The 13048-nt window shown below is 43.7% G+C and overlaps 1 protein-coding gene across 1 annotated transcript in view; it reads right to left on the bottom strand.

Moving 5' to 3' along the window:
• The window catches only part of LOC141249762 (tight junction protein 2-like), a 75064-nt gene that overhangs the window by 24252 nt on the left and 37764 nt on the right, over positions 1-13048 (bottom strand). Inside the window, exons 5-7 of the mRNA XM_073669802.1 lie at positions 12396-12498; positions 8834-9521; positions 8646-8749 (exon numbers count right to left, since the gene is read on the bottom strand). Of these exons, the coding sequence (XP_073525903.1) occupies positions 8646-8749; positions 8834-9521; positions 12396-12498 (895 nt within the window). The remainder of the gene's footprint in view (positions 1-8645; positions 8750-8833; positions 9522-12395; positions 12499-13048) is intronic.

Genomic DNA, 13048 nt, shown 5'->3' with positions numbered 1-13048 from the left:
AGTTATGCATCTGTCATGGCTCTGAGATTTGATTGGTTGGCCACACAAACCCAATCATATGACAATCAGCAGGGGAGGAGGTGTCACTACAGCCGCTGCTAGCTCTGTGATTGGGCTGACGATCACCAACATGAAGAAATGCTGTTTGGCAGAGGGATAAGGCATTTCAATGTTAAAAGTGGTGCGATTTGCTGGTCAGAATTTATTGCCGATGCCTCAACAGGTGATAAGGGAAAATGGCCTCTTGTCAGGGATAGTAGCCATCTTTACCTAATCGACCATTTACCCGCACAACATAAAAGTACAAACATCTTCCTGAATTAGATATCACATGTCGGGAAGGAGTTAATTAACCCAAAGACGCATAAAAACAATTCTGCCTTCTATTTGTATTTAAATTTCTTTTTACCCTCACCCGCACCTCCCCCAATACTGGTTCAGAAAGTGTGCGTGACATACAGAGCAGTGTGCAGGTTGACCTGACAGTTTTCACATGATTGAACAGATCAGTTCAGCTTTCTGCAAGAAGACTTTGTAAATGATTAACAATGAAGGACATTCGAAAGCCCTTCTGGTGAAAACAAAAGAAATAAAATGGAAAAAAAGATAATAGGGGGATGGGCAACCAATTGTGCATTTTATTTCTAATTATACCATGTGATCTTTCTACTTGCATTTAGCTGAATAGTTGGAGTTTAAAAAATAATCTCAGTTTAATCATTGGGTCCGGAGATATAAAAGGGCTGTCAAGAATTTAAAAAATATGGCAGCTTTTTTCCCAAAAACTGTGACACTCCTATTCACAGGTTGCGTGTGGTGTAGAAACTCATCCCAATTTACTACAGTGATGCGAAGATGCAATGCCACAAAAAACCTGTGGCTAGAGGCAGCACTCAATAGCAGTTTGTACCTAAACTTATACTGTACCTAAACTACAGATACCGGTTCATGAAGCTTTATTTGAATCCTACTAATAATATACCCACAGGAATATCACATGTGTATCTGGTTAGGAGCATAGTTTTATGTACCATGACATCTATGATCATAGGCGGATTATAATGAGGACGATCTGGGCTACCGCCCGGGGCCAGAGGCTCCGGCAGGGCCCATGGCCAGATCGCCCTCATTATAATGTTTTCTGGAGAGGCAGGGGCAGAGGGACCGCACATTACCATTAGACGCCGGCCGGCCGCATTATGGAGACAGACACACCCCCTGCACGCTGTGGCTGTGTCTCCTGGACTGACGTCACACAGCAGCGCCTGGAGCTTCTTCACTTCATCCTGCCGGAGAGGAGCTCATGCATCAGTGGATGGCGGTAAATAAGAGGTCGAGGTCGGGCCCTGGGCAGGATGTCTGGAGTGAGGTGGTGGCTGCAGGACTCTGCTCCCCTCCTGATGAGTTCACACGGATCCCTTAGTGTCAGGTCGGCGGCCGTTCTGCTGGGGCCCTGTATGACTTATGGCCGGAGTCTGACCTTTGCTGCAGATCAGGTCACTCTGGGTCATCGGCTCCATCGTCACCAGATCTGCAGGAAAATTCAGAGTCCTGCAATAAATCACACTGAGCCCCTGCAGAGCGACCACAGACATCAGCAGAGCGGATCCTACACTGACTGATCAACCCTGAACCTACAGGACGTCACATACTATACTGCTCCATATATAATATGTGAGGTCCTGTAGGCAGGTCCAAGTGTGATCAGTACAGTGTATACCCATGTACAAAAAATGTCATCCAGTATATTGATTACTGTATGGTATACTGTGGTACAGACATCAGATGGGATATAACAATGTGTATAACATATAACATCTAATGTCTGTATCACAGTATATCATACTAGCTATTGAAACTGTTCTACGCCCGGGTGGCAAGCTTTTTTTATTGGTATATGCTCTCCCATCCTGGCCCCGTATCCTGGTATATGCTCCCCCATCCTGGTCCCCCATCCTGGTATATGCTTCCCCATCTTGCTCCCCCATCCTGGTATATGCTCCCCCATCCTGGTATATGCTTCCCCATCCTGCTCCCCCATCCTGGTCCATGCTCCCCCATCCTGGTATATGCTTCCCCATCCTGGTCCCCCATCCTGGTATATGCTCCCCCATCCTGGTATATGCTTCCCCATCCTGGTCCCCCATCCTGGTATATGCTCCCCCATCCTGGTCCATGCTTCCCCATCCTGGTCCCCCATCTTGGTATATTCTCCCCCATCCTGGTATATGCTCCCCCATCCTGGTCTGCCATCCTGGTGTATGCTTCCCCATCCTGGTCTCCCATCCTGGTATATGCTCCCCCATCCTGGTATATGCTTCCCCATCCTGGTCCCCCATCCTGGTATATACTCCCCCATCCTGGTCCCCCATCCTGGTGTATGCTCCCCCATCCTGATCCATGCTTCCCCCCCATTATGATATATGCTCCCCCACCCTGGTCCATGCTTCTCCCCATTTTGGTATATGCTCCCCCATCCTGGTATATGCTCCCCCATCCTGGTCCATGCTCCCCCCCATCCTGGTATATGCTCCCCCCATCCTGGTATATGCTCCCCCCCCATCCTGGTATATGCTCCCCCCCCCATCCTGGTATATGCTCCCCCCTCACTCTGGTCCATGCTCCACATGTCCCCATAGCGCGATATCTGGTTTCATTTGAATGAATACAAATGTGCAGAGTGTATTCAACAAAATGGCGCCAAAGTACGCGCATGCGCATACCACGCTGTCCATTTTGTCGAAGACACTGTTCATATTTGTCTTCACTAAAATAGCGCCAGAAATCGGCGCCTGCGCCACACTCCTCCCCCGGCCTCTCCAGAGATGACAGGACCGAACACGTATGTGTTTATGGTGCTGGAGATCGCGGTATGCGCTCAGTGCTTATGCATACCGCGATCTCCGGCGCCACACTCCACATCCATGTCTGGGATGTGGATGTGTCTTTCTGTCTGTGGCCAGACTGCACAGGTATTGTGCTTGCACAATCTATAGAGGCTTCTGGCAGAAGGACACATCCCTGATTATACTATAGATACCAGTCATGTATTGTCATATAAACTATACAGGGCCATACCTAGGGGAATCAGGGGGGGCATGTGACCTGGGTACAGCCGTCAGGGGGGTGCCTTTGGGCCACCTCATGCGATGGTCAGAGGTGTCTCCCAGGTAGCTGCATTTTGCATTCGACCATTCTCTGAGCTGGCTGTGGAACCGACAATCGATCAGAGAAGGGAGCTATGTACGGGCTCATATTGTATGTAGGGAGCTATGTGGGGGCTCATACTGTATATAGGGAGCTATTTGGGGCTCATACTGTATATAGGGAGCTATGTACGGGCTCATACTGTATATAGGGAGCTATGTGGGGGCTCATACTATATATTGGAGGCTATGTGCGGGCTCATATTGTATCTAGGGGCTATGCGGGATCTCATACTGTATCTAGGGAGCTATGTGGGGGCTCATACTGTATCTAGGGAGCTATGTGGGGGCTCATACTGTATCTAGGGAGCTATGTGGGGGCTCATACTGTATCTAGGGAGCTATGTGGGGGCTCATACTGTATCTAGGGAGCTATGTGGGGGCTCATACTGTATCTAGGGAGCTATGTGGGGGCTCATACTGTATCTAGGGAGCTATGTGGGGGCTCATACTGTATCTAGGGAGCTATGTGGGGGCTCAAACTGTATATAGGGGGATGTCAGCATACTTAATTCTGCTCAATATTAAGGCTGTGTGCCCATGATGCGTTTAAGCATTTCCGCAGCGGCAAAAACGCTGCAGAAACGCTTAAAAAACGCTTGGTAGAAGGTCTGCCATGTTCCCCAATGATAATCCGCATGTGCTATGCACATGCTGCGGAAATTTCCGCTGCGGAATATCATTGCGGAAAAAAAAGCAGCACTACCAATTATTTTGCGGAAGTGCTGCGTTTTCGCCGCCATTGACTTTCATTGGAACGCATGGATTAAGCATCACTGCATATGTAGATGCGGAATCCATGCGTTTCAATGAGCCGATGGTATCCAGGTCTAGAGGACAGGAGACTCTCCTCTGGACCCGGGTACCATAGAAACTGTAAAAAAAAGAATAAAATAAACAATAAATGTTATATTTACCTTCTGGCGGCCCCCGATGTGCTCTCTCTCTCATGCCGGCAGATCGCGATGGACTGAAGGACCTGCGCTGACGTCATAGTCATGTGACGGGTCACGCAACGCTGACGTCGGCAGGTCCTTCAGTGTACCGCGATCTCCCGACAAGGGAGAATGGAGAGAAGCAAGACTCCAGGGGCCATCAGAAGGTAAGTATAGATTTATTTTTTATTTTTAAACATTCTTTTCGTCACAGTACAGTCATGGCCAAAAGTATTGAGAATGAGACAAATAGTAATTTTTCCAAAGTTTACTGCTTCATTTTTTGTAATGGCAATTTGCATATACTCCTGAATGTCAAAGAGTGATCAGCTTAACAGCAATTACTGTACTTACAAAGTCAATATTTGCCCAGAAAATGAACTTTAACCCCCAAAACACATTTCAACATCATTGCAGTCCTGCCTTAAAAGGAGCAGCTAACATCGTTTTAGTGATTGATCCATTAACACAGGTGTGGGTGTTGATGAGGACAGGGCTGGCGATCAATCAGTCATGATTAAGTAAGAATGACATCACTGGACACTTTAAAAGGAGGCTGGATCTTGGTATCATTGTTTCTCTTCAGTTAACCATGGTTATCTCTAAAGAAACACGTGCAGCCATCATTGCACTGCACAAAAATGGCCTAACAGGGAAGAGTATCGCAGCTACAAAGATTGCACTTCAGTCAACAATCTATCGCATCATCAAGAACTTCAAGGAGAGAGCTTCCATTGTTGTCAAAAAGGCTCCAGGGTGCCCAAGAAAGACCAGCAAGCGCCAGGACCGTATCTTAAAACTGTTTCAGCTGCGGGATCGGACTACCAGCAGTGCCGAGCTTGCTCAGGAATGGAAGCAGGCTGGTGTGAGTGCTTCTGCACGCACTGTGAGGCGGAGACTCTTTGTGCAAGGGCTGGTTTCAAGGAGGGCAGCAAAGAAGCCACTTCTCTCCAGAAAAAACATCAGGGACCGACTGATATTCTGCAAAAGGTACAGGGAGTGAACTGCTGAGGACTGGGGCAAAGTCATTTTCTCTGATGAATCCCCTTTTCGATTGTTTGGGACATCTGGAAAACAGCTTATTCGGAGAAGAAGAGGTGAGCACTACCACCAGTCTTGTCTCATGCCAACTGTAAAGCATCCTGAACCCATTCATGTGTGGGGTTGCTTCTCAGCCAAGGGAATCGGCTCACTCACAGTCTTGCCTAAAAACACAGCCATGAATAAAGAATGGTACCAGAATGTCCTCCAAGAGCAACTTCTCCCAACCGTCCAAGAGCAGTTTGGCGCCCAACAATGCCTTTTCCAGCATGATGGAGCACCTTGCCATAAAGCAAAGGTGATAACTAAATGGCTCATGGAACAAAACATAGAGATTTTGGGTCCATGGCCTGGAAACTCCCCAGATCTTAATCCCATTGAGAACTTGTGGTCAATAATCAAGAGACGGGTGGACAAACAAAAACCAACAAATTCTGGCAAAATGCAAGCATTGATTATACAAGAATGGACTGCTATCAGTCAGGATTTGGTCCAAAAGTTGATTGAGAGCATGCCAGGAAGAATTACAGAGGTCTTGAAGAAGAAGGGGCAACACTGCAAATATTGACTTGCTGCATTAACTCATTCTAACTGTCAATATAATCTATTGGTACTCATAATATGATTACAATTATATTTCTGTATGTGATATAAACATCAGACAAACACTAATAAAAACTAGAGGCCAGCAGATCATGTGAAAATATAATTTTGGTGTCATTCTCAAAACTTTTGGCCATGACTGTATATAAATCCATGCCGTTTGCATGGATTTATATAGTGTGACCTAGTTGTCACAAGCACTTTCCAAGTGATGCTAAAATCGCTTGGAAAGCGCTTGTCAACACGCATGCGGAAATGCATGTGAAGAACGCTTCACATCCGCATGTCCCTGGCAGGAAAAATGCATGTAAAATCCGCATGTACAATCCGCATGTACAATCCGCATGCGTTTTTTCTGCAGAAACGCTCAGGAAAAATCCGGAGCATTTCTGCATCGTGGGCACATAGCCCGAGTCATACAATTAATATATTTTTTTATTATTTTGTTAATAATATTAATATTGAGCAGAATTAATTTCAGCCTATTGGTTCGGCTTCCACAACAGTCACGGTCTCTCATGTGGCCCCTCAAGGAAATTAATCTCCCACCGCTGCTCTATTATATATAGCGCTATGTTATGTATAGGGCTGTGTACATAATGTAAAAAAATTTCCATAATTTTCCGTCTACAGATGTCACCAAAGCATCTGTGTTAGTCACATGACCTATCACATGATCTATCAAAGGGGATCATGTGACATGTCACGTGATACATCAGGTACCTGTGGGGGGGCCCACGCCTTCTAAACTGCCCAGGGCCCTGGCTACTCTTAATCCACCCCTGTCTATGATCCTCCATATAGTATGCTTTTGGATTATATAGTAACTTGATACTAATTGTACACTACAAATAATGAATACTATCAGAAAGAAACGGAGTACTATACAATTAAACAAACACTAAATTTTTATTAATATACAATTTCATTATAAAAACATAAGTCAGTGGCAAAGGACGACAGCCTGTTAATGGCCCAGTGCCATGCACATCAAGACACACTCAATCGTTCCAGTGGACAGTACTTAGTGGTAAAAACCCTCAACTATGAAAATTATCAAGCTATCAAACATGTGCTTAATTACAGGTAGAATGAAGGACGTAACCTTCAGTCCCTTTGTGCATGTGCATGAACAGTAACGTGCACAAATCAGTGCCTACTTAGTTAAGGGGCTTACCCATATTGTGTCCAGAAGTTGCATGTACCCAGGCACGATCCCGACGCGCGTTTCGCGATAGCTTTTTCAACAGGGAATGCGTTTCTTTCTGACAGAATTTATTTTAATACTACTACTTGTTATACTGATGGCTGGACCATACATAACAAGAACTTTTTACCTTGTGTGTCCCCCCCTATTTTCTCAGATTGTAAGCTTGCAGCAGGGCATTCATTCCTCTTGCTTTAATTGTTGATTAACTTATAGCTCTGTAATATCCAATGTTGTTTGTACATGTACCTTCTGATATGTAAAGCAGCCATGTTTTTCCAACCATGGACAACTCCTTTAACCCCTTCGCGATCTTGGGATTTTCCGTTTTTGCATTTTCGTTTTTTGCTCCCCTTGTTCCCAGAGCTATAGCGTTTTTATTTTTCGTTCAATATGGCCATGTGAGGGCTTATTTTTTGCGGGACAAGTTGTACTTTTAAACGCCATTACTAGTTTTACCATATCATGTACTGGAAAACAGGAAAAAAAATCCAAGTGCGGTGAAATTGCAAAAAAAATGCAATTCCACAGTTGTTTTTTTTTTTTTTCTTTCCACGTTCACTGGATGCTAAAACTGACCTGCCATTATGAGTTCGTAGACACCAAACATGTATAGGTTCTTTTTTATTTAAGTGGTGAAAAAAAAATCCAAAGTTTGCTAAAAAAAAAATAAAAAAAATGGCACCATTTTCCGAGACCTGTAGCGTCTCCATTTTTCGGGATCTGGGGCCGGGTGAGGGCTTATTTTTTGCGCACCGAGCTGAAGTTTTTATTGATACCATTTTGAGGTAGATCCGATGTTTTGATCGCCGCCCGTTATTGCATTTCACTGCAATGTTGCGGCGACCAAAAAAACCCAATTCTGGCGTTTGCAACTTTTTTCTCGTTATGCCGTTTACCGATCGGATTAATTCTTTTTTTATATTGATAGAACGGGCGATTCTGAACGCGGCAATGCCAAATATGTGTATGTGGGGATTATTTTTTATTATTTTATTTTGAATGGGGCAAAAGGGGGGTGATTTAAACTTTTAGATTTTTTTACTTTTTTTAATATTTTTAAAAACATTTTTTTTAAACTTTTTGCTTGCTTCTATAGTCTCTATAGGAGACTAGAAGCAGCAATTGCCTGATCGCCTCTGCTACATAGAAGTGATGAGCAGATCACCTCTATGTAGCAGAAATGCTCCTGTACTATGAGCGCCGACCACTACGTGGCGCTCATAGTAATCTTTACATGACAACCACTTGAGTCTGCTGCAGACCCAGGGTTGTCATGACCACCCATCGGTGACCCGCGATCACATGACGGGGTCACCGATGGGCGGGGCTAATGCCGCGCTTCCGGCGCGGCGATGTTAAATGCCGCTGTCAGAGATTGACAGCGGCATTTAACATGATAACAGCCGCAGGTGGATCGCGATTCCACCTGCGGCTGTTGCGGGCACATGTCAGCTGTACTAATCAGCTGACATGTGCCCGGTTCAGTGCGGGCTCACCGCCGGAGCCCTCACTGAACCGGGGGTGATGGCCCCAGGCCATTAAGGGGTTAAATGGACAAGAGTTCTATATTTTTAGTGTTTTTTGATCACTTTAGACATAAAACAGCCTGAGTGAGAAATTAAATACATGAAAACCAGAAGTACACTCTACCTTGAGAACTATATCCCCTTCGTGCAAATTTCCATCTTTTGCTGCTAAACCAGTGTTCGTCAATCCTTTAATGTAGATCTGGCTGCCAAGACGAAGACCATATTCTGAAAGAGAAACAATGGGAAAAAATAAATGAAGTCAATGCAAATTTTTTAGTTAAAAAAAATTCTTACCTTTGTAATTCTTACCCTCATTTGACTTTTTTTTAGTTAGCAGGACACTAGTAGTATCTGAATCTCCATAGCCTTGAGGGGACGGACTGCGAGACTGAAGTTTATCTCGACTACGGCTTTTCTGTATATTCCGGTCATATTTACGTTCTGCTGGAGATCTTCCATACTGACGATCTGGACTATACTGTGTATTTCTTTCATAGGTGTCTTCCCTCTCCAAGGTCCTTCCACGACTGCCATCTCTTCCATAACTATAAGGGTCATCTAAGTCACGATCAAGGCTCCTGCCACGACTTCGCTCCCTTCTGTACCCACGATCTTCATCAAGACCACGGTCTATGCTTCTGCCACGACTACGATCTCTTTTATACATCTGCTCATCATCAAGCCCACGATCTATACTTCTGCCACGGTTGTAATCTTGCTTAAGTCCATAACCCACATTAAGATCTTGGTCAACGCTTCTTGCTCTGGTTCCATAACCTTTTTGATCTCGTTCATAATATGGTCCCTTATCTTGGTCCCTTCGGAAGCCTCTATCTGGACTAGGGTCTCTGCTTCGAGATCCCCCAAATCCGCTCCTATCACTGTATGCACTGTAGGCAGTTCGGCTCTCCATCTCTGTGTAGTCTTCCATTATATCCAGGGCAGGTTCAGATTTGCTTGGGGCGCCCATTTGTACCCTTCGTGGCCTCCTCACTACCTGTAACATTAAAAATAGCTTTATCAGCAGTGCCATTAACATATCCAAAAATATCTTATTTAAATCTGCATGCACTTGGCTATTTTTAAACTCGTCAAGAATTGAATGGAGAAAGCAGTGCACGCACAGCAACTGCTCAATTTTCCGAGGCCACCCATTTAGAGATGGGACCCATATCTATCCTACCCAAGTCTACTCTTGTGAATATGTAAAAAATATGTCAAGATCAGAATAGTGCTCTAAATCTTTGACAAAAGTGTCTCATTCCTGGAACATGATACAAAATAATTAAAAATGCATTACATTATTATTTAAAAACATTAAGAGGTAAAGAGTGAGCCTGGAAAAAGACTATAACTTAAGAGTTTACTATTGATCATAGGCCTGGCAATATATGCTAACAAAACTATTGCATGCTTGTTGTTTTGAGATATTTTTCACGTGTTCCCCCAAATATTGTAGCTAGAGATTCTGCTTTGAAAGCAAAGGTTTGGAACTAAAAGAAAAAAAAAAATCTGCTCATATCAGTTTCAATGATCACTTAAAGCAATGGTCATGCCATACTACACACATCCTTGGCAGTGAAAGAACTAAAGGGGTTTTCTCTCTCATTATGACAATGTTTTAGATTGAAGCTGACCTGACAATCACTGGTCACCCAGTATCCCAAAGATACATTTTGGCAATCAGTCAAATTTTGGGAAGCGGCAGAAGGCCATGCAAGTAATAAATGGAAGGGCTGGATTTGTTTTTTTGGTAGTGGTTCTTTGCTCTGGCTAAGAGATTAAGGATCCTAAACAGGGCTACCTCTACCTTTATGATAGCAATTTTAGTACATGTTGAAAGAGGTTGTCTTCATGACACAACGGCTCTTTTCTTGCTGGAATCTAGCTTTACTGATATCAAAGGATTAAAGGTTTCAATCAATACATACACTACATTGACAAATGTATCAGGATGCTACATGGGTTTTCAATGACATCCCAACTCTTAGGTCCATAGGCATTAATGTGGAGTTAGAGCTATAATAGCCACCACCCTTCTGGGAAGATTTTTACAAGATTTTGGGATTTTTTTGCCCATTCATCCAGAAGAGCATTTGTGAGGACAGACACCCATGTTGTACAAGAGGACTTGGCCTGCAATCTCCATTCTAGTTCATCACAAAAGTTTTGAGCAGGCTGAAGTCAGAGCTCTGTGAAGCCTGCCACGTTCTTCCACTTCAAACTTCCTGCCTTTATGGACCTAGCTTTGTGCACCTGGGCAGTCATGCTGGAATAGAGAAGGACCTTCCCCAAACTGTTCCCACAAAGTTGGAAGCGCACAATTGTCCAAATGTCTTGGTATGCTGAAGCGTTAGAGTGATTATTCACTACTGGACAACCCCAGCTTAATCAATTCAGGGCCCCACAGAAAAAAACAAAACAAAAACCAATGTGTACTCACACTGTATACTCCCCTCCTGCAATGGGACTATTGCAGTGTTGCCTGTGCTGCTGTCCCCGGCAGGTGACATGACATCGTTGTCACTTAACTGCTGCAGCTCATCAATATTCCATATTCAGACCAGACGTCTGCTTTGAGAAAATAAGAGAGATTGCAGCTGGTCAGTAGCCGCTAAATGGCTGCATTGGTTATGTGAGTAATATCACATCACCCACTGAGAACAGTAGCGCAGATATATTTGGAATGGCGCCGCTGCAGGAGGAGAGTATACATTGCTTTGTTTTTTTCTATGGGGCACTGAATTGATTAAGTGGAGGTTATCCAGTAGAGGAAAACATTTTAAAGATATACGTTAACAACAACGAATGGGCCTAAGCCAACCACTAAAATAAACAACCCCATTGTATTATACCACCTCCATCACACTTTACAGTTGGCACAATGGGTTTGGAAAGTACCAGCACACTCATCTTTCAGACTGCCAGATAGAGAAACTTGAATAGTTGTTCTACAGAACACATTTCCACGAATTAGTTCAGTGGCAGCATGCTTTATACCAGGGGTGAGGAACATTTTTTCTGCCAAGGGCCATTTGGATTCTTATACTATCCTTTGGGGGCAGCACAAATCGCGTGCTAACTCCGCCCACAAAGTATGTCCTGACTCTGGCACTGGTGTAAGGACGTAATCTTTCATTGCTCGCGCCTCAGCACTCAGCAGTGGGCACTGCTCACAGAGCAAGAACAAATTAATGGGTCAGTGGCCGTCAAAATACAGCTGCTAGTCCAAGCACTGCAGTCTCCGGGAATCGGCCCGGGGGCTTGATAAAAGGTCATCGCGGGCCGAAAATGGCCCGCAGGCCTGAGGTTTCCAAACCCTGCTATACACCAAACCATCCGATGGATGGTGATGTAAGTCTTACATGCAGCTGCTCGCCCATGAAGGCCCAATGCCATGAAGCTTCCGAAACAGTTTGTGTGCTGATGTTGATGACAGAAGAGGTTTGGAAGTCTGCAGATCTGGAGTCAGAAGAGCATCAGTGCCCAGTGAAACTGCTGTGTAGGTTACATTGCAGAGTTTCTTTGGTTAATAAAACACTTCCACTTTACAATAATACCACTCACAACTGACGGTGGAATATTTAGGAGTGAAGAAACTTCATGAACTGACTTGCTACAATAATGGCATCCTATTATATAGTAGCACACTCAAATTTTGTGAGTTCTTTAGAACAACTGTTTCTTTCACAAATGTTTGTAAGGCAGACTGTATGTTCTGGGTAATGGGACAGAATTAAAAATCTAAACTCGAGGATTAAGTGGGGTGTCCCAATACATTTGCTGATATAGTGCATATGCATATGTAGCTATAGTAACATATCCAAACATGTGCGTCAACTAAAAATTACAAAACGGTTGCGCTCTTTACCAGAACTGCAGTTTTCCCACATTTTCTTAGCTGCTGAACTGCAAAAGAATGTGGCACATTTTCCAGGAGGGTCCCATTAACCATAACAACCCGATCATTCTCTCTTTAAAGAAAAGGGGAAGAAAATTACTTTATAATTCAGCAATTAGTGTTGTTCTGTCTGTTGTGCATGGTTTTCAGTCGGTAATATACAATTATATTGATCCACAAGAATGAATGTGCTATTCTAAAGCATATTTTATTACAAAACTCCTCTCACAACATGTAGTGAAAGGAAACTTAAGTAACTGAGGAACCATAATAATGATCCAAACCACACAAGCAAGCCAAGCAAAAAAATTACCATTTAGGTGTCTGGAAATCTTTATTGGTTGAACCCCAATTTCTCCAAAAACAGTTTTATAACTTAACAAATGAACAACTCAAGGACTTTTGCGAGAAAGCTGTTGCTCTTAGGACTTCCCTCTTTGTGCCCAAAGGATTTTAGAAAGTATCACTTCAAAACTTGTTAAACAGGAAACACAGTAATTAATAGCTACTGTCTGAAACTAGATTAAAGTGGATCTGTCATCAGGTTTCACAATTAAAGCTATACATTAAAAAACAAAAAAATAAAAAACAAACCATAATCCACACCAAAAAGGTTGTATAAT

Source organism: Phyllobates terribilis, unplaced genomic scaffold (genome assembly GCF_046119375.1).
Source record: "Phyllobates terribilis strain yellow unplaced genomic scaffold, ASM4611937v1 Scaffold_1__5_contigs__length_1240528914, whole genome shotgun sequence".
Classification (NCBI taxonomy): Eukaryota; Metazoa; Chordata; class Amphibia; order Anura; family Dendrobatidae; genus Phyllobates; species Phyllobates terribilis.
The sequence above is the reverse complement of the archived record's forward strand: the minus strand, read 5'-3'. Positions and strand labels throughout refer to the sequence as shown.